General features: G+C 42.0%; 1 protein-coding gene and 1 long non-coding RNA gene across 4 annotated transcripts in view; one reads left to right on the top strand and one right to left on the bottom strand.

Annotated features, from left to right (window-relative positions):
- Positions 1-17,632, top strand: part of LOC126066067 (uncharacterized) — a 32,970-nt gene that overhangs the window by 360 nt on the left and 14,978 nt on the right. Inside the window, exons 1-3 of one of the 2 annotated variants that reach the window (XR_007514997.1) lie at positions 598-898; positions 10,003-10,245; positions 15,323-15,547. This is a non-coding gene — a long non-coding RNA (uncharacterized LOC126066067). Of the gene's footprint in view, positions 1-597; positions 899-10,002; positions 10,246-15,322; positions 15,548-17,632 lie in introns of those variants that run through there. The other variant, XR_007514998.1, reaches the window with a different exon arrangement.
- Positions 13,707-17,632, bottom strand: part of THBS4 (thrombospondin 4) — a 48,637-nt gene continuing 44,711 nt past the window's right edge. For both annotated transcript variants that reach the window (XM_049866735.1, XM_049866743.1), the window contains exons 20-22: positions 16,936-17,108; positions 14,817-14,956; positions 13,707-13,917 (exon numbers count right to left, since the gene is read on the bottom strand). In XM_049866735.1, the coding sequence (XP_049722692.1) occupies positions 13,856-13,917; positions 14,817-14,956; positions 16,936-17,108 (375 nt within the window). In that variant the 3' untranslated portion in view covers positions 13,707-13,855. The remainder of the gene's footprint in view (positions 13,918-14,816; positions 14,957-16,935; positions 17,109-17,632) is intronic.

Raw genomic sequence — 17,632 nt, 5'->3', positions numbered from 1 at the left:
CCACTGGAGAGCAGCTGCTTGCCCCTGTCAGTAAGTTTCCCTGAATAAACGCATGAATCTGGAAAGGGCTATGTGTCAGTTCTTCAGCTTATCTGCCAGGACCCGCAGTGAGGGTCTTTCCTTGCTGCGGCTGTCCTCTGACAACCAGCTTCCCTTAGTCACTGTTCCTGGGGGCTCTTAATTTCTCACACTTTCAGCCTCCATCATGGGTAGAAAAACTGGCTTTGGCAACAGGGAAAGCCCGCAGAGGAAGAACTGCAGGTGCTGGCTGTTTGAAGTCAACGAGTAAAGAAGTGGTCAGAGATGTGGGCAGGCCACCAAAAGCATCTGCCACAGTCATAGAAACAGAAATTCCTGGATATAAGTAAGGCCAGGTGTGGATTGGGAAGATGGATCCCAACGAGTTCCTTCTCAAGCCTCAGGCTGGCCCGGACTCCGTTTAAGAATGTTTCGTCTGTGTACTTCCTAAAGGCAACAAGCCAAGGAGACGTAGATGGGACCGAAATCCAGCCTGTTTTCTGTCAGTAAGCACCGTATGGGCTAGAGGCGCTCTGAGGGATCCAGGTTCAAACCCCAAGTAAGGTGAACTTTAAAAAAAAAAAAAAAAAGGTGAACTTTAGGAATAGTTTTTTTGCTAAAAAAAAAAAAAGAGCTGCTCGTTTAGAATAGGGCGATCTTTGGAGGATTGCTGCCCCCTAGTGGATTTTAGAATCGACTCGTCGGCACTGGGTTTCTGGGTTAGTGGATTTTATGAAAAGAAACACGACCTTGAGGCCTTTTGCTGTTGGAAGCTGGTTGGCCTTTCCAATGCACCAAAACTTTATTGCCCAGTGGAGCGAGGTGTGTGGAGAAGAGCATGGCACCCTCCTCATCCTCCAGGAGTTCACGGAAAGTCAAGGTACCAGAAGGGACTTTTGAGACGTTATTTCTCAGATCCTGATCTTCAGACTTCGGTGGGAGAGGGGTGGGAGTTGGGTGTAATTATTGTGAACATAACTCATAAAAAAATCAGATTTTTTTTTCAATTAAAATTTTCCTTTAACAAATATTCCTTAGGCATTAGATGTCTGCTACTGTATATTCTATTGGATGCTATAAAATAAGCACTTAATGAACGACTGTTTGGGAAACAACAAAATAAAATGTGGCAACAGATGGTCACACTCAGTTTGACAGTCCTTCTGTGGACAACAGCTATTTTCCATTGTGTTTTATAGCCTACAAATTTAATATCACTTAGGAGCCCTGATGGTGCAGTGGTTAAGAGCCTGGCTGCTAACCAAAAGGCTGGCAGTTCAAATCCACCAGCCCCTCCCTGGAAACCTCATGGAGCAGTTCTGCTCTGTCCTATGGGATTGCTATGAGTCGGAATTAACTGCAAGGCAATGGGTTTGGTTTGGTCAACCCCCAAAACATGGGGCCCTGGTGATGCAGTGGGTTAAGCGCATGGTTGCTAACTGAAAAGTCAGTGGTTCCAGCCCACGAGCCCTGCTGTGGGAGAACTTTGTGGCAGTCTACTTCTGTACAGATTTTCAGCCTCTGGAACTCTATGGGGCTGTTCTACTCTGTCCTATGGGGTCATGATGAGCTGGAATTTCTAGGGTTGGAATCAACTTGACAGCAGCGGGTTTCGTTTTTTGGTTTAGCAAGTAAAACTTAATAAAGGGGCCACTTGTGTGCTAGAGCCCACCAACAAGTCTCGTGTATCAGATTGAACTAAGAAGCACATTCCTGATGTGTATTATTTTTTGTTTTATAGTCCTGTCTAATCTTTGTCTGAAGAGTGGGCTTTGGGAATGGTTTCAGTTCTGGGCTAACAAGCATATTTTACTTTTAAGAACTTAATCCAAACAGTAGGAGCTGAATAATCCCGGTCCAGTTTGCTCAGGCAACTGAAATTAAACTGAGTTGAAGTCCAGTCTTGGAGTGAGTTTGAGTTGGGAAGTAAAACCAAAAATGTTTGTTTTATTTCAATTTTAATTTTTCTCATTTATATCATTTAATATCATACTCCTTGTCTTAGTTGTCTAGTGCGGCTAATAACAGAAATACCACAAGTGAGTGGCTTTAACAAACAGAAATTTATTTTTTCATGGTTTAGGAGGCTAGAAATCTACATTCAGGGCACTTTGCAGGCTCCCCACTTCTGCGTGTGGGTCTAGGGCTGCCTGTGTCTGCCAGTGGTGACTGCAGGATAGATGGACAGTGTAACTAGAAACGCCTTCTGAGGTTGGGAGTACGGGGCCTGGAGGTGGCCCTGGCTCTCCCTGCTGCCCATTTCCCCACTGACTGCAGGCCCCTTTGGTGCTGCCCCTCAGGTCCTCCCTTCCTCCACTTTTCTTCCATCTGCCCCGCTCCCTGCTCTCACTCTGTCCTCCTACCCTCCCACCCAGCTAACCCCTAATATCAGGTCTTTGGGCTCCTTCCTCAACCTCATCCTCCCATTCAGGAATCCTTGCATGGTTTCAAGAGAGGAGAATAGGCGTCTTATCCTTTGTGGCCATTTCTTTTCTTTCTTTCTTAAAAAAAAAAAAGTTTATTGTGAAATACACATAATAAAACATTTGCCATTTCAATCATTTCTATGTGTGCAATTCAGTGGCATTAATTATACTCACCATGTTGTATAACCACCACCACTGTTTCCAAATTTCTTCATCACTGTTGACAGAAACTCAGTGCCCCTTAAGCAATACTTCTTCACCTGCCTCTGGTAACCACTAATCAACATTGGTCTCTATGCATTTGCCTGTTCTAGATATTTCATATACATGCTTCATGCAGTATTTGTCCTTTTGTGTCTGACTTATTTCATTCAGCATAATGTTTCCAAGGTTCAACCATGTCACAGCACTTATCAGAACTTCATTTTTCTTTATGGCTGAATAATATCCCATTGTATGTATATATCACATTTTGTTTATTCAACTCTTCAGGAAATACATGAACATTTTTCATGTTCAAAAAAAAAAAACCTCTTTGTTGAGGGACACTTGGGTTTGTTTCTGCCTTTTGGCTATTGTGAATAGTGAGTGGTCTCATACAGTATTTGTCCTTTTGTGAGTGACTTATTTCATTCAGCATAGCGTCCTCCAGTGCATCCATGTTATGTGATGCTTCACAGATTCATCGTTCTTCAGCATTGCGTACTACTCCATTGTGTGCACGCACCACGTTTTTTTTATCTGTTTATCTGTTGATGGGCATCTAGGTTGTTTCCGTATTTTCGCTATTGGTAACAATGCCTCAGTGAACATGGGCGTACTTGTATCTATTCTAGTGGCAACTCTTATTTCTCTAGGATATATTCCTAGGAGTGGGATTGTGGATCATATGGTATTTCTATTTCTAGCTTTCTAAGGAAGTGCCATATCATTTTCCAAAGTGGTTGTATCATTTTGGATTCCCACCAGCAGTGCATAAGAGTTCTGATCTCCCCACAGCCTCTCCAACATTTGTTATTTGCTGTTTTATCGATTCCTGTCAGTAATGCCGGGGGTGAGATGGGATCTCATTGTCATTTTGATTTGCATTTCTCTGATGGCTAGAGTCTGTGAGCATTCCTCATGTGTCTGTTGGCCACTTGAATGCCTTCTTTGGTGAAGTGTCTATTCATTTCCTTTGCCCATTTTTCAGTTGGCTTATTTGTCTTTTTGTTGTAGAGGTGTTGGATTTTCCTGTAGATTTTAGAGATTAGACTTTTGTCTGATTTGAAATAGCCAACTTTTTTTCCCCAGTTTATACTCTTTTGGTGAAGTCTTTTGATGAGCGTAAGTGTTTAATTTTTAGAAGATCCTAGTTATCTAGCTTATCTTCTGGAGTTTGTGTGTTAGTTATGGTTTGTATCCTGTTAATGCCATGTATTAGGGCCTCTAACGCTGATCCTATTTTTTCTTCTATGAACGTCATGGTTTTGGGCTTTATATTTAGGTCTTTGATCCACTTTGAGTTAGTTTTTGTATATGGTGTAAGGTATGGGCCCTGTTTCATTTTTTTACAGGTGGACATCCAGTTTTGCCAGCACCATTTGTTAAAAAGACTGTCTTTTCCCCATTTAATGGACTTTGGGCCCTTGTTGAAGATCAGGTGACCATAGGTGTATGGATTTACATCTGGGTTCTCAATCCTGTTCCATTGGTCAATGTATCTGTCATTGTATCAGTACCAGGCTGTTTTGACCACCGTAGCTGTATAGTAGGTTCTGAGGTCAGGTAGTGTGAGTCCTCCTACCTTCTTCTTCTTCTTCAGTAGTGCTTTACTTATTTGGGGCTTCTTTCCTTTCCATATAAAGTTAATGATAAGTTTGTCCATCTCTTTAAAGAATGTTGTTGGTATTTGGATTGGTATTGCATTGTATTTGTAAATCGCTTTGGGTAGAATTGTCAGTTTCACAATGTTGAGTCTACCTATCCATGAGCATGGCATGTTTTTCCATTTATGTAGATCTCTTTTGGTTTCTTGCAGTAGTGTTTTGTAGTTTTCTTTATATAGGTCTTTTACATTCCTGGTTAGATTTATTCCCAAGTATTTTATTTTTTTAGGGGCTATTATAAATGATATTGTTTTCCTGATTTCATTTTCATCGTTCTCTTTATTGGTGTATAGGACTCCAACTGATTTTTTTGTGTTGATCTTGTATCCTGCTACTCTGCTTAATCTATTAGTTCCAGTAGTTTTCTGGTGGAGTCTTTTGGATTTTCTTAGTATCATATCACCTGTAAATAGGGAGTGTTTAACTTTTTCATTACCAATTTGGATGCCCTTTATTTCTGTTTCTTGCCTTATTGCTCTAGCTAAGGCAATATTAAATAGGAGTGGTGATAAAGGGCATCCTTGTGTTGTTCCTGTTCTCAAGGGGAATGTTTTCAGCCTCTCTCCTTTGAGAATGTTGCTGGCCATTGGTTTTGCATAGATGTCCTTTATTGTGTTGAAAAATTTCCCTTCTATACCCATTTTATTGAGAGTTTTTGTCAGGAATGTGTGTTGAACTTCGTCAAATGCCTTTTCTGCATTGATTGAGATAGTCATGTGATTCTTTTCTTCCTTTTTATTTATGCATGGATTACATTGATTGATTTTCTAATGTTGAACCATCTTGCATACCTGGTATGAATCCTACTTGGTCACGGTATTTTTTTTTATATGATGCTGAATTCTATTGGCTAGAATTTTGTTGACAATTTTTACATCTATATTCATGAGAGTTAGTAGTCTGTAATTTTCTTTTTTTGTGATGTCTTTGCCTGGTTTTGGTATCAGGGTTATGCTGGCTTCATAAAATGAATTCGGAAGTATCGCTTCCTTTTCTATGTTCTGAAATAGTTTGAGTAGTAACAGTGTAAGTTTTTCTGTGAATGTTTGGTAGGATTCTCCAGTGAAGGCATCTAGGCCAGGGCTTTTTTTGGTTGGGAGTTCTTTTTTATTACTTTTTCAATCTCTCCTCTTGTTATAGATCTGTTCAGATTTTCAATGTCATTTTGTGTTAGTTTGGGTAGGTAGTGTGTCTCTAGAAACTTGTCCATTTCCTCTAGATTTTCAAATTTGTTGCAGTATAGTTTTTCATAATACTCTGTTGTGATCCTTTTTATTTCAGTTGGGTCTGTTGTAATGTCCCCCATTTCATTTCTTATTTGGGTTATTTGAGTTCTCTTCTGTTTTTCTTTTGTCAGTTTGGGAAGTCAGTTTCTCGATTTTGTTGATCCTTTCAAAGAACCAACTTGTGGTTTTGTTGATCCTTTCTATTGTTTTTCTATTCTCTATTTCATTTATTTCTGCTCCGGTCTTTATTATTTCCTTTCTTCTGGTGGCTCTGGGCTTCTTTTGCTGTTCTCTTTCTATATGCTCAAGTTGTATAACTAATGTTTTGATTTTGTCCCTTGCTTCTTTTTTGATGTGTGCATCTAGTGCTATAAATTGACCTCTGAGGACTGCCTTTGCTGTGTCCCAAATGTAACTGAACGCCGCTCGGGTTCTTGTCCTGTCTTATTAGCCAATTGAAATAAGACGGACACTGATTGCAACGGAAACAGAAAGTGGCAAGTTTATTGTCTGCGCATACAAGGAGCACGTGGGGTCTAGTGACCTTAAAGCCACGTGCTCGATGACTAAGGGGGCTGGGGAGCTTTTTGTTTTCAGTGGCATCAGGGGGTTGGGTTTGATACCTGGAATTTTCTGCCTTTAGCCCTCCCATGCCTATATTTGGGGGAGGGGTCAGTTGAAGGATGTGATTTCAATCTGTGCATGCTTCAAGGTGTAACTAGGGCTAGTCAGTGGACGGAGCCACTACCTGCTGCAACTTCCTGCTCAAAACAAGCTTGTGGTTAGCAAGACAAAGAGAGGGCAGAAGGGGTGTTGACTGGGGTTTTCAATATGGCTGAGCAGCCTATTTCACAAAGGTTTTGGTATGATGGGTTTTCATTCTTGTTTGATTTTAGGAACTTTTTGATTCCATCTTTGATTTCTTCTATTACCCAGTGGTTTTTAAGCAGGGTATTATTCAGTTTCCATGTAACTGATTTTTTCCTTACTCTTCCTGTTGTTAATTTATACTTTGATGGAATTGTGGTCAGAGAAGATACTTTGTATTATATCAGTGTTTTGGATTTTGTTGAGGGTTGCTCTGTGGCCTAAGATGTGGTCTATTCTGGAGAACGTTCCATGTGTGTTGGAAAAGAATGTGTACTTTGCAGCTGTTGGGTGGAGTGTTCTATATATGTCTATGAGATCGAGTTAGCTGATTGTTCTCTTTAGCTCTTCTGTATCTTTGTTGAGTTTCTTTCTAGATGTTCTGTCCTTTACTGAGAGTGGCGTGTTAAAGTCTCCTACTATTATTGTGGAACTGTCAATTTCTGTTTTCAGTGCTGTTAGAGTTTGTTTTATGTATTTTGGAGTCTTGTCATTGGGTGAGTAGATGTTTATTATGGTTAAGTCTTCATGATGGATTGTCCCTTTAATCATTATATAGTGCCCTTCTTTGTCTTTTATGGTAGATTTTGTTTTAAAGTCTATCTCATCTGAGATTAGTTTTGTCACTCCTGCTCTTTTTTGGTAGTTATTTGCTTTTTTTCCCCCCATCCTTTGATTTTTAATAAATTTACATCTTTGTTTCTAAGGCGTGTCTCTTGTAGATAGCATATTGATGGATCCCATTCAGTTTTCCATTCTGTCACTGTGTGTCTCTTTATGGGTGCATTTAGGTCATTTACATTTGGTGAAATTATTGATAGGTGTGAGTTTATTGCTGTCATTTTGTAGTGTTTTTTTTTTTTTTTTTTGTGGTGGTAACATTTTCTTTGTTCCTCTTACTCTCCTGTGCTGAGTTCCTTTTGTTTGTGGATTTATTTTGTTTTTGTAGATTTTGTTTTTATTGAGACTTTATGTTTTTCTTCTTTATCTTGATGAGTAGGTTTATTAACTTTCTTTGTGGTTACCTTGAAATTTAACCTTATCTTCCTAGGTTTGAATCAGTCTAGTATTACTTGGTATCGCCTTGCCTTCCTCTCCATTAGAAAGTTCTACACCTATATCGTTTATTCCCTCTTCTATTGTTCTGACGTTGTTCGCATTTACAGATTAACCTCTCTGGTTCCCTGATGCACTTCTTTTGGTTTTGGATAGCCCTTGAGAGTTCATTTCCTAAGTTGGTATCTGGCTGATACAATCTTGCATCCTACATTCAGGCTGTGGTCTGATATTGTTTGTTCTCAGACTAAAGGGCTCCCTTTAATAATCCTTGTAAGTTTGGTTTGGTTTTTACATATTTCCTTCATTTCTGTTTATCTGGAAATGTCCTAATTTCACCATCATATTTGAACTAAAGTTTTGCAGGATATATTATTCTCGGTTGGCAATTCTTTCTTTCAAGGTTTTATATATGTTTTTCCATTGCCTTCTTGCCTGCATGGTTTCTGCTGAATAATGAGAGCTTAGTTTTATTGTTTCTCCTCTGTATGTGTCTTTTTGTTTTTCTAAAGGTGCTCACAGGATTTTTTGCCTTTGGTTTTAGCGAGTGTGATTATGATATGCCTTGGTGTTTTTCTTTTGAGGTCTATCCTACATGGGATTTGTTGAGCTTCTTGGATGGTCAGCTTTTCATCATTCATGACATTAGGGAAGTTTTCTGTCAGCAATTCTTCAATGATCCTCTCTTTTGGATGCCTACTGGACCCATCCTGTCCTTTTTTTATATGTTTTGATATTGTCTGCTGTCTTCAGGACATTCAGTGTTATTTTCTTCGTTTCTTGATTGTAGATTTATTTGTTTCATCCTCCTTTTTTGTTTTATTTGGTTATGTCTGAGCAGGTGGGCTGTGCATTCTTTGTTGTTTGCTCATCTGTAGTCACAATACTTTTCACCTCCTTGTCCAATGGGCAGGGCCAGTCAATCAGCTATGGTGCAGCAGGGCAAGTCCAGCTGAAGGGGAGGCTGGGATGGGCTGTTTGTGGCACATACTAGGGCCAACAGGACAGGCCAGGAATCAGTGCTGGGCAGGTTCCAGTAGGTCGTGTCTGTGCTGCTTGGGGGTGTGATGTTCAGTGCATAGTGCAGGTAGGCAGGAAAGAGGGGGAGGTTGTGATGTGTGGCACTAATAGGGGAATGGGGAACAGGAGAGAGAGGAGAGAGAAACAGGAGCTAAAAAGAAACAAGCAAAGAAAGAAAGAAAAAGGTACTAAGGGAGCTTGCCATTGGAGTGGAGAGAAAGAAACCAAGAAATGGAGGAAAGCAAAAAGGAGAAAGGAAAAGGGAAAAAGAAAGAAAAAATAACTAGATAAAAATTTGGAAAAGAAAAAAAGAAAAGCCCCCAGGAGCCCCGGGGTCTCACCGATAGGGCTGCTAAAACTGGGGAAGTAACTCCCAGGCTGTGCAGTATAGCCTGGCTAGAAGGGGCATAGATATCCCACAGCCACAGGTATTCAGGAGACAGGTATTCAGGAGACAGGAAAAGAAGATAAGTGTAGAGAGACGAGATCTGAGAAATGAGGAAAGACAGAAATGGGAAAAGAGAGAAAATAAAAAAAAAAAAAAGAAAGAAGGAAAAAAAGAAATGCCCCCAGGGATCCCACCTACACGGCTGCCTAGATTGGGGGAGTGGCTCCTAAGCCATGCAGTGGAGCCTGGCTAGAAGGGGCTCCCAAGCTGCAAAAAGAAAAAGAAAACAAACAAAACAACAAAAGCAAAACAAGGCAAAAAAAAAAGCCCCAGGGATCCCATAGCATGGTGTTGCGGGCCGGGGGAATGGTTCCCCAGTCAAGCGTGGCTTCACAGCCTTTCAAGAAGAAGCAAAGATGGCACACGGAGCCAGGTGTTCCAGAGAAAGGAGGGGCAGGTGGTAGGAGGCACAGAAGAACCCAAAAGAGACAGGAAGAACCTACACCAGCGCAGGAGTATGGCCAGTGTGGGCAGGGCAAATCCAAGCAGCCTGAGGCCAAAGCAGTTGCCTCCTGGCCAAGAGACTTCAGCTGGTGGGAAGCAGAGGAGGCTGAAAGGGAGAGGCAAAAGAGGGGGTTAGGAAAGTGCATACTGCTCATTACCCTGTGCTCTGTCTTCCGCTGGGAACTTTGTGAAGCTGGTTTCCTGTACTCTCTGTCCGCCAATCTCCGAAGCAGGGGGGGCAAATCCATGCAGCAAATCCATGGTCGAGCCACTGCAGCCAGCCAGGAAGCTTGAAGGTAGGGGACAGAATGGGGGGTGGGAAAGCACGTGTTGCTGGTTACTGGGTGCTCTGGCTCCTGCTGGAGTTCCATGAAGCTGCTTTCCTGTGTTCCTTGTCTGCCTATCCCCAACACGAGTCCAAGATGGCGGATCCATGCTGCGTCAGTGATGGAGAGCTCCGCAGGTATCTCTCCTCGCTGTCTGACCTCTGTCAGTTTCTTATTCCATTTGGTGTTTGGCTGAGTTCTTTATCTCTTCATTTGACACTTCAGGTTACAGGAATGATGTTTATCTCTGTTTAACTTAGTTTTTCGGGTCTTTGTTAAAATTTTTTTTTTTTTTTGCTGTAGAGGGATGGTGTGGTGCTTCTGCCTATGGCACCACGTTGGCCGGAAGTCAGAATTGATGCCTTTGAATTATAGTGTTGGTGAAGAATATTGAATATACCATGGATTGGGCGAAGAACGAAAAGTCTGTCTTGGAAGAAGTACAGCCAGAGTACTCCTTGGAAGCGAGAATGGTGAGACTTTGTCTCACGTACTTGGGACATGTTATCAGGAGACACCAGTCCCTGGAGAAGGATATCATCCTTGGTAAGATAGAGGGTCAGTGAAAAAGAGGAGGACCTTCAATGAGATGGATTGACACAGTGGCTGCAACAATGGCCTCAAATATAGCAACTATTGTGAAGATGGTGCAAGATCAGGCAGTGTCTTGTTCTGTTGTATACAGGGTCAGTATAAGCTGAAACCAACTCAAGGGCACCTAACAACAGCGCAGTAATTACTACCATTGCTTTTTGGTTACTGGATGCGGCAGTGGGGATCTGGTCATCCACAACCTGGGGGCGCATGTTAGGATGGCGACAGTAGTGCTCCTCATTGTGGGCCTGCCAGCTGTTGCAGGCATGGCTATCAGTAGCCCTCTGCTCTCAGGGTATGGGCTAAGTGTCCAGTCCACAGCCACCGACAGATGCCCCATCAGAAGCTCCTCCTGCCTTGTCATGCCCTGTGGGAGTGGGATAGATATGACCTCTGCAGGCCCCACCACCCCTGTGTTCCACCAGCCTTGGGAAATCCTTTTCCCTCCTTTGTCTGGCCACCCCTTCTGACTTAAATCACCTCACATCTGACTCCATGAGATCCAAGTGGCAGATCACGTAGTTCTCAAGGTGTTTCACCTCTTGATCAGATTCCTTTTTGATGCTTGAGTCTATTTTGAGTTATTGTCCTGTTCTGGGATATAATACTTACAGATATTTAAATAGCAGGTGATTGGATTTGGCATCTTTCTCATTCTCTTTGTCTCTATAGCCCAGCACCAAAATTAAGCTAAGGGCAATCACCTATAACAATTCTGAAATACAAAATGGGAGAGAAAGAAGAGCTTCCTGCTTCTTTTTTGGGTGTAGGCAAAAAGTGCTATTAGCCTTTCCTTTCACCCCCCATTCTGCATCTCCTCCCATACCCCAGATCCTCCTCCTCATGTTCCCATTGCCCTCCTGTCCCCCACATCCTGTGGGGCTCCACTGCCCAGTTCCATTGGGTTGATTCTGACTCATAACGACTAGGCATGGCCTGTTCTCCACAGTACATCAAACATGGCAGTCCTCTTCTCTTTCCCAGTCACAACTTCCATTCCCTCAGTACCCTTGGTCTTGCCAAGAAGTCAGGAGTAGAGGCATCTGAATGAATTCAAAGTGGCTGGTGAGTGATTAATGGCCGCTCATAATCCCAGAAGTATTTTCACATTGAAAAAAATTTGAGGTAAAATTCACATAAAATTAACCATTTTAAAGTATAATCCAGTGACATTTACAGTGTTGTGCAAGTGTCACATCTATCTAGTTACAAAACATTTCATCACCCCAATAGGAAACCTCGTACCCATTAATCAATCATTTCCCACTCTCCCCCTTCCCCCAACTCTTGGCAACCACCTGTCTATTTCCTGTCTCTGTGCATTTGCCTATCCTGGTCACTTCATATAAATGGAACCATACGATACGTGGCTTTTCTGCATCTGGTTTCTTTCAGTTAACATAATATTTTCAAGGTTCATCCATTTTAGTAGCATGTATCACTATTTCATTCCTTTTTATAGCTGAATAGTATTCCATTGTAAGGATATACCACATTTTGTTTATCCAGTCATCAGTTCATGGACATTTTTGTTATTTTGAATAATGCCATTATGAACATTCCTTATGAGTTGGAATCGACTCGACGGCAACAGGTTTGGTTTTATTTTTTTATACAAGTTTTTGAGTACTTTTTTTCAATTCTTTTGGGTACATACCTAGAAGTAGAATTCCTGTGTCATACAGTAATTCTATGTTTAACTTATTGAGGAACTTCAAACAGTTTCCTGTAGCAGGTGTACCATTTTACATTCCTACCAGCAATGCATGAGGGATCTAATTTCTTCACATCCTCACCAACACGTTATATTATGAATCTTTGATAATAGCCATCCTAGTGGGTATGAGGAAATATTTCATTGTGGTTTTTATTGTATTTCCCTAATGATATTGAGCATCTTTTCATGTCCTGGTTGTCATTTGTATATCTTCTTTGGAGAAATGCCTATTCAAGTATTTTGCCCATTTTTAAATTGTGTTGTCTTTTTGTTGTTGTGTTATGATATTTTCACTTTTGAATAAGAATTTTACTAACCTGAATGGAACTCTAATAGGTATCTGAGTCACTGTGTTAAAACTGAGTACAAAAAGCATTCAGGAAGCCCTGGGAGCAACTTGGGGCAGAAGGCACCACCATCCTTGCCAGCCTATTCCCAAAACCTGCATCTAGGTAGCCTCTCTCAAGTGCTTTTTGATTTACCCAGCTTATTTCACTCCTCCAATTCTGAAACACCAAGTTTTCTGAAAGCTTCAACTTTTTGTACATCAGCTTCTGAAACATAGAGGAGAGACGACTAGGAATAGGACAAAGTAGCTGGGTCTTTCCCCTTGTGTGCTGGTAAATGTTTAACAATCAGCTTCTGGGGAAGGAGATTGATTTGTTGTGTTTGCTGATTTCTGTGGTGTAAAACTCTCATCACAGCCAGCTTCAAGCTGTCAACTGTTTAACAACAGGCTCACAAACTTCCTAAAAACTGAATAGTTGGCTCTTGTGAGCTGGTTTCAGCACACCACTGAATCTACCAGCCTCTTGTTAAAAATTCTCTGAGAGAATTTATGAAATTTTGAAAATTTGCCTTGATTTCTTACTTAAAAATGAAATATAAAATAGTCTAGTTCACAAATAAGGTAAGCTTCTGCCCTGTACATACAGTGAAGCTACTGATACTACTGTAGTTAGATGATGTGATGTGAACAGATTTTTGATCTAACAAGGCTTGTATGATCCACCTATTATCTATGTTACTTAAGAGGCATCCAGCCACCCACCCATCCAATCCATCCAAACTATCCATCCCATCCCTCCCTCCATCCCTCCCTCCATCCATCCATCCGTCCATCCATCCAAACAAGCATTCATTGGGTATCTACTACATGCCAGGTACTGTATTAGGCATTGGGAATACAGATTGTAGTAAAACGTGATCCTTTATGCGCAATAAACTCAGTTTCCACTAGGGGGAGCCAAATATATAAATAAGCGTAATAATCACGCAGGTGTTGGGATAAAAGTCTGTGTAGAATGTGTGTGTGGGGAGGCAGGTGGGAGGGAGCCAAGTGGGAGGGAGCCAACAGCATTGGACAAATCTGCCCTGGGATTGGTCAGAAGAGTCTTCACAGGGAAGGTGACCCCTGAGCTTGTATTTTTGAGACTCCTTAGATTGAGGAGGCTGCTGAGATGAGCATATAACTGCTAGGTGTTTTTGTGTGACGCTAATTGGAGTGACCAGAGATGAGACCTTTGACCTGGGCCTTCTGATCCATGCACACATTCAATCTGGCTGACTGACCTGGTCTGAGAAAAAAAAGATCCCCCTGCAGTTTCAATGTGTATACTGCAGAGCACAACAGACACACCATCAAGACCTGAGCCACGCCTAAACGATGTCTGACATGGTTTTTAGAAATCATCTCTTCTCCTTTATTGCCACATTCATATAAAAAGTTTTGATATATCTGGGCTGGTAAAAGAAAACCACAGTGTATACAAATAAAATCATAGGAAGTTAAAAAAATGTATGGCTTTAGTGTTTGGAAAAGCAGTTACAGATGGCTTCCTCGGTTTAATTATCCAAGTGATCAAAATTCTGGGTTTGAAACTCTTGGAAGTCCTCTGGAATGGTGTCTGTAAACAAGAACAGGGGCAAGAGAGGTTAGTAAAAAACCAAAACCAAACCCATTGCCATTGATTCAATTCTAACTCATAGTGACCCCATAGGACAGAGTAGAACTGCCCCACGTTTTCAAGGCTGTAGGTAATCTTTACAGAAGCAGAATGTCACATCTTTCTCCTGTGGAGCAGGTGATGGGTTTGACCTTCTGGTTAACAGCCAAGGACTTTAACCACTGTACCACCAGGGCTCCTTGGGGATGTTAGTAAAAAAAAAAAAAAAAACCTCATTGCCGTTGAGTGGATTCCGACTCATAACGACCCTATAGGACTGAGTAGAACTGCCTCATAGGGTTTCCCAGAAGCGGTTGGTAGATTTGAACTGCCGACCTTTTGGTTGGCGGCTGAGCTGTTAACCACTGCACCACCGGGGCTCCTTAAACCCCAGGAACCCTGGCCTATCTCGCACTGTGCGGAGATCCTGTAGGGGTCACTGTCAGCCTGCCCAAGAAGCCCAAAAGGCCCTGCAGCCATTTTCTACTTCACGATGCTTTGCAAATTGTTGGCTGAAAGCCCAGGAGTGCTCATTCACAGGCCTAGAGAAAATTAGCCGGCAGAATGGATTTTGAGTCTGTGATTATGTTTGAACCATGTGAATGTAAAGGCTGCCTATAAATTAAACCTGACAGAATTTCTCACTGAACCCCAAACCCCGAGCAGTTAAATTTTGTAGGTCTAAATTTCCACATCCATAAAATAGAAAAAATGGTATCTACTTTCTGTTTCCCTTCCAAAGGTTTTAATGAATATGTGGCTTGAGCTTTGAGCTTTTGGGAGGAAAGTGCAGTGTAAAAGATGGCGTTATTTGATAAATTCTAGTAATAATATTGTGCAGTAATAAGAATGTACATTACCATTGCAGCGATACTTGAGGTTGGACCAAATGATGTTTTCTTGAGAGAAGCAGAAAACACCAAGTCTGCCTCCACGCATAGTGGTGTCTATGGTGACGCCAGAGTCAGCCACCACCTCGGAGCCTTCATAGAATCGTACCCTGCAGACAACGCAGCCAGAGTAGGAATTCATGCAACCGCAACCAAGCTCAGGGTGAAGACCCCATTATCAGGCCCACGGGGTCCCACTGCTTATCCACAAGTCTCTTTTATAATCCATTTTTCACTGACTTGGATTGTGCTGTAGCTATTCTCCCATTCCCTACTAGACTGAAAGCTCCTTGAGGCCAGGGACCACGTGTTCACGTCTTCCAAATTTTTCTCTCTCAAAAGGTCTAACACAGTGCTGGGCACAGAGTCAAGCGCAGTGGGTACTTGATGACAAGTTAAAGAGAAATCACAACCTGATGTCATGTACAGGGGTTTTGTGACTTCACTGTCTTTTAAAAACTTCTGCTTTCCTTTAGGTCTGATTTAGATCATTTGGTGGAAACTCAGAGCAGTGATTCTCAACAAGAGCTGCAGCACTCCTTCAGCAGAGTTTTGGCAATCTGTGGGGCATTTTTGGTGGTCGCAGTGAAATTCAATGACAGGAGCCAGGGAAGCTAGATGGCCTCCCTGCACAGAACAATCTAAACTTCTCCCACGTCCCATAAGCCATACGCATTTGGATTGTTCCTGCAGACATTCAGGTAGGTAAAGTACCTGTTTATAATTATCTACGCCTAGAACCTAATGCCTTTTTCCTTATAAACACCAAGTATTTTCATACTATCTTAATAGAAAGTCCATTTTCCAGGAAAAATTGGAAACTGACTGAGTACTTTGTCTTGTTTGAAAATTAAGAATTGTTCATCATTTTAGAAATTTATACCACCACTGGCAACACCCTTGTAGTATCTGAGTCACCAACACAATGAACTTGTATTACAACGTCACTTTTATAGTGATTGTCAGTACTGTTGCAAGCACCTATTTTGTCTTTTTGTGTGGCTGTGCCTGAACATTTACATTATTTTGTTATAAATTATTCTTATTTCTTTATTATATTGTTAGAGATCAGATTGATTTTTCTAAAATTATGTATGCGTATATTCTCTATGATTTAATTTTAGAACAGAAAATGGGACATTTCAAAATATATATATTTTTTTAATTAAAAAAAGGGCCTTGGGCTGGATATGGCTGAGAACATGACCATCTTACTGTGAAGCAGAGTAGTCAATGTAATGTCACAAAGAACAAATATAAGTTAGCCCTCATGACTTTCTTTATTCCACTGGCTGCTTTCCTGCCCTGGTCAGGAGAATGCAATCAGTACTCTTCCCTAATTGCACTCCTCATGCTGGCGTGGATGTTTATCTGCAAGTCTCAGTAGTGAGATAAAGCAAGTATACTATTTAAATTTCAAAGGTGTAGTCCTAAACCATCCTAACTTCTGTGAATAAGTTTTTATTTATTTATTTTTTAAAAATTCCTATGGAGAAAGAAGGCAGCTCGAACTAGCTGACACGAAGATCAGTTCATACTGCACTTGGTACATGTCAGGCATTGTTCTTGGTGCTGGGGAGACTGAGATAAATTAAGACACAGGTGCTGCCCTCATGGAGTTTATAATCCAGCAGAGGAGACAGACTGTGTATGACTCATTACAATGCAGCGTGAAATAAGCAATAATATGATGGTACAGGGCCCAGTGGTATCACAGAGGAAGGTGTGGATTAGAGACTCAGCCACACTGCTTGCCTCACAGCCTGGCCACTCTCAGACTTCTCTGAAGAGTATGGTAGGAGAGGTTCTGCCATTCAAGTGCACCATCCAAACCCCAATGATAGAGCCTCCCCCCAAGAAGGTCCTTCTAGTCTCAGTTTGGCCCTTATGTCCAGGATGGACAGTCTGGGCCTGGGTGTCTTTCCCCCACCTCTTTTCTGGAAGCCACAGCCTAATGTCTCACAAGTCCTGGCTTATCCTAAAGAATTTTCTAGGCCAGGACTGCTCAGGGAAGAGGAGGTTCAGGGATGTAGAAGGGAGCATGTGCTTTGCTTTAGGCGCAAAGTGAGGAGATGGATCATCTGCCTACCTGATGTAGCCCACCTGGGGCCTGTGCTGCAGGAACCAGCGGTAGGACACCTTGTCCTTCCAGCCTACATTCCTGAAGTCCTTCCACAGCAGCCTGACCTGGTCGCTGGTGTCCCCAGTGTGCCACAGGGAGTTCCGGAGATGCTCTCCTGGGCCCGTCTTAGACTTAACAGCCTGGACAACAACATGAGGAAGTTTTTAAAGAAGATGCACAGACCACACTTCCTGCTTCCCAGAGCCCTAAGGTGATGGTGTGGTGATGCATTCATGGTTACAAGCTAGCTGCCTTGGCTTCAGACAAAAGCACAAACACTTAAATGCATGTCCACAGAGGTTACTCCCCTAACTCCTTAATAATAAGCATCAACCAGTATTCCACTAACCACCCACTTCACTTTTCCTACTGGAAATCTGTTGCTCCCCACATTTCCCCAATGAGAGCTTCCATCAAATGTCTGGCTACCAAAGCCTTCTCCTCTCCTAGCAAGCATGACAGAGGTAGCCTATCAGTTCTCCTGTACAAGGCCCTTGAGGAAATAGGTTAGCCAGTTTCCAACATAGTGTGTCTGAAGATGAACCCCCAAACTTCCCACCTGTTTGACCCTACTCAGGCTGAAAGTCCCACCATTACAATCATCCAAAGGTTAGAATGTAGCTAGTACCTAAGAATGAAGGCCCCAGGGTTAGCACTAGTCTTC

This window comes from Elephas maximus, chromosome 2 (assembly GCF_024166365.1).
Source record: "Elephas maximus indicus isolate mEleMax1 chromosome 2, mEleMax1 primary haplotype, whole genome shotgun sequence".
Taxonomy (NCBI): Eukaryota; Metazoa; Chordata; class Mammalia; order Proboscidea; family Elephantidae; genus Elephas; species Elephas maximus.
Note: the sequence above shows the minus strand (reverse complement) of the source record. Positions and strands in the feature narration are given on the sequence as shown.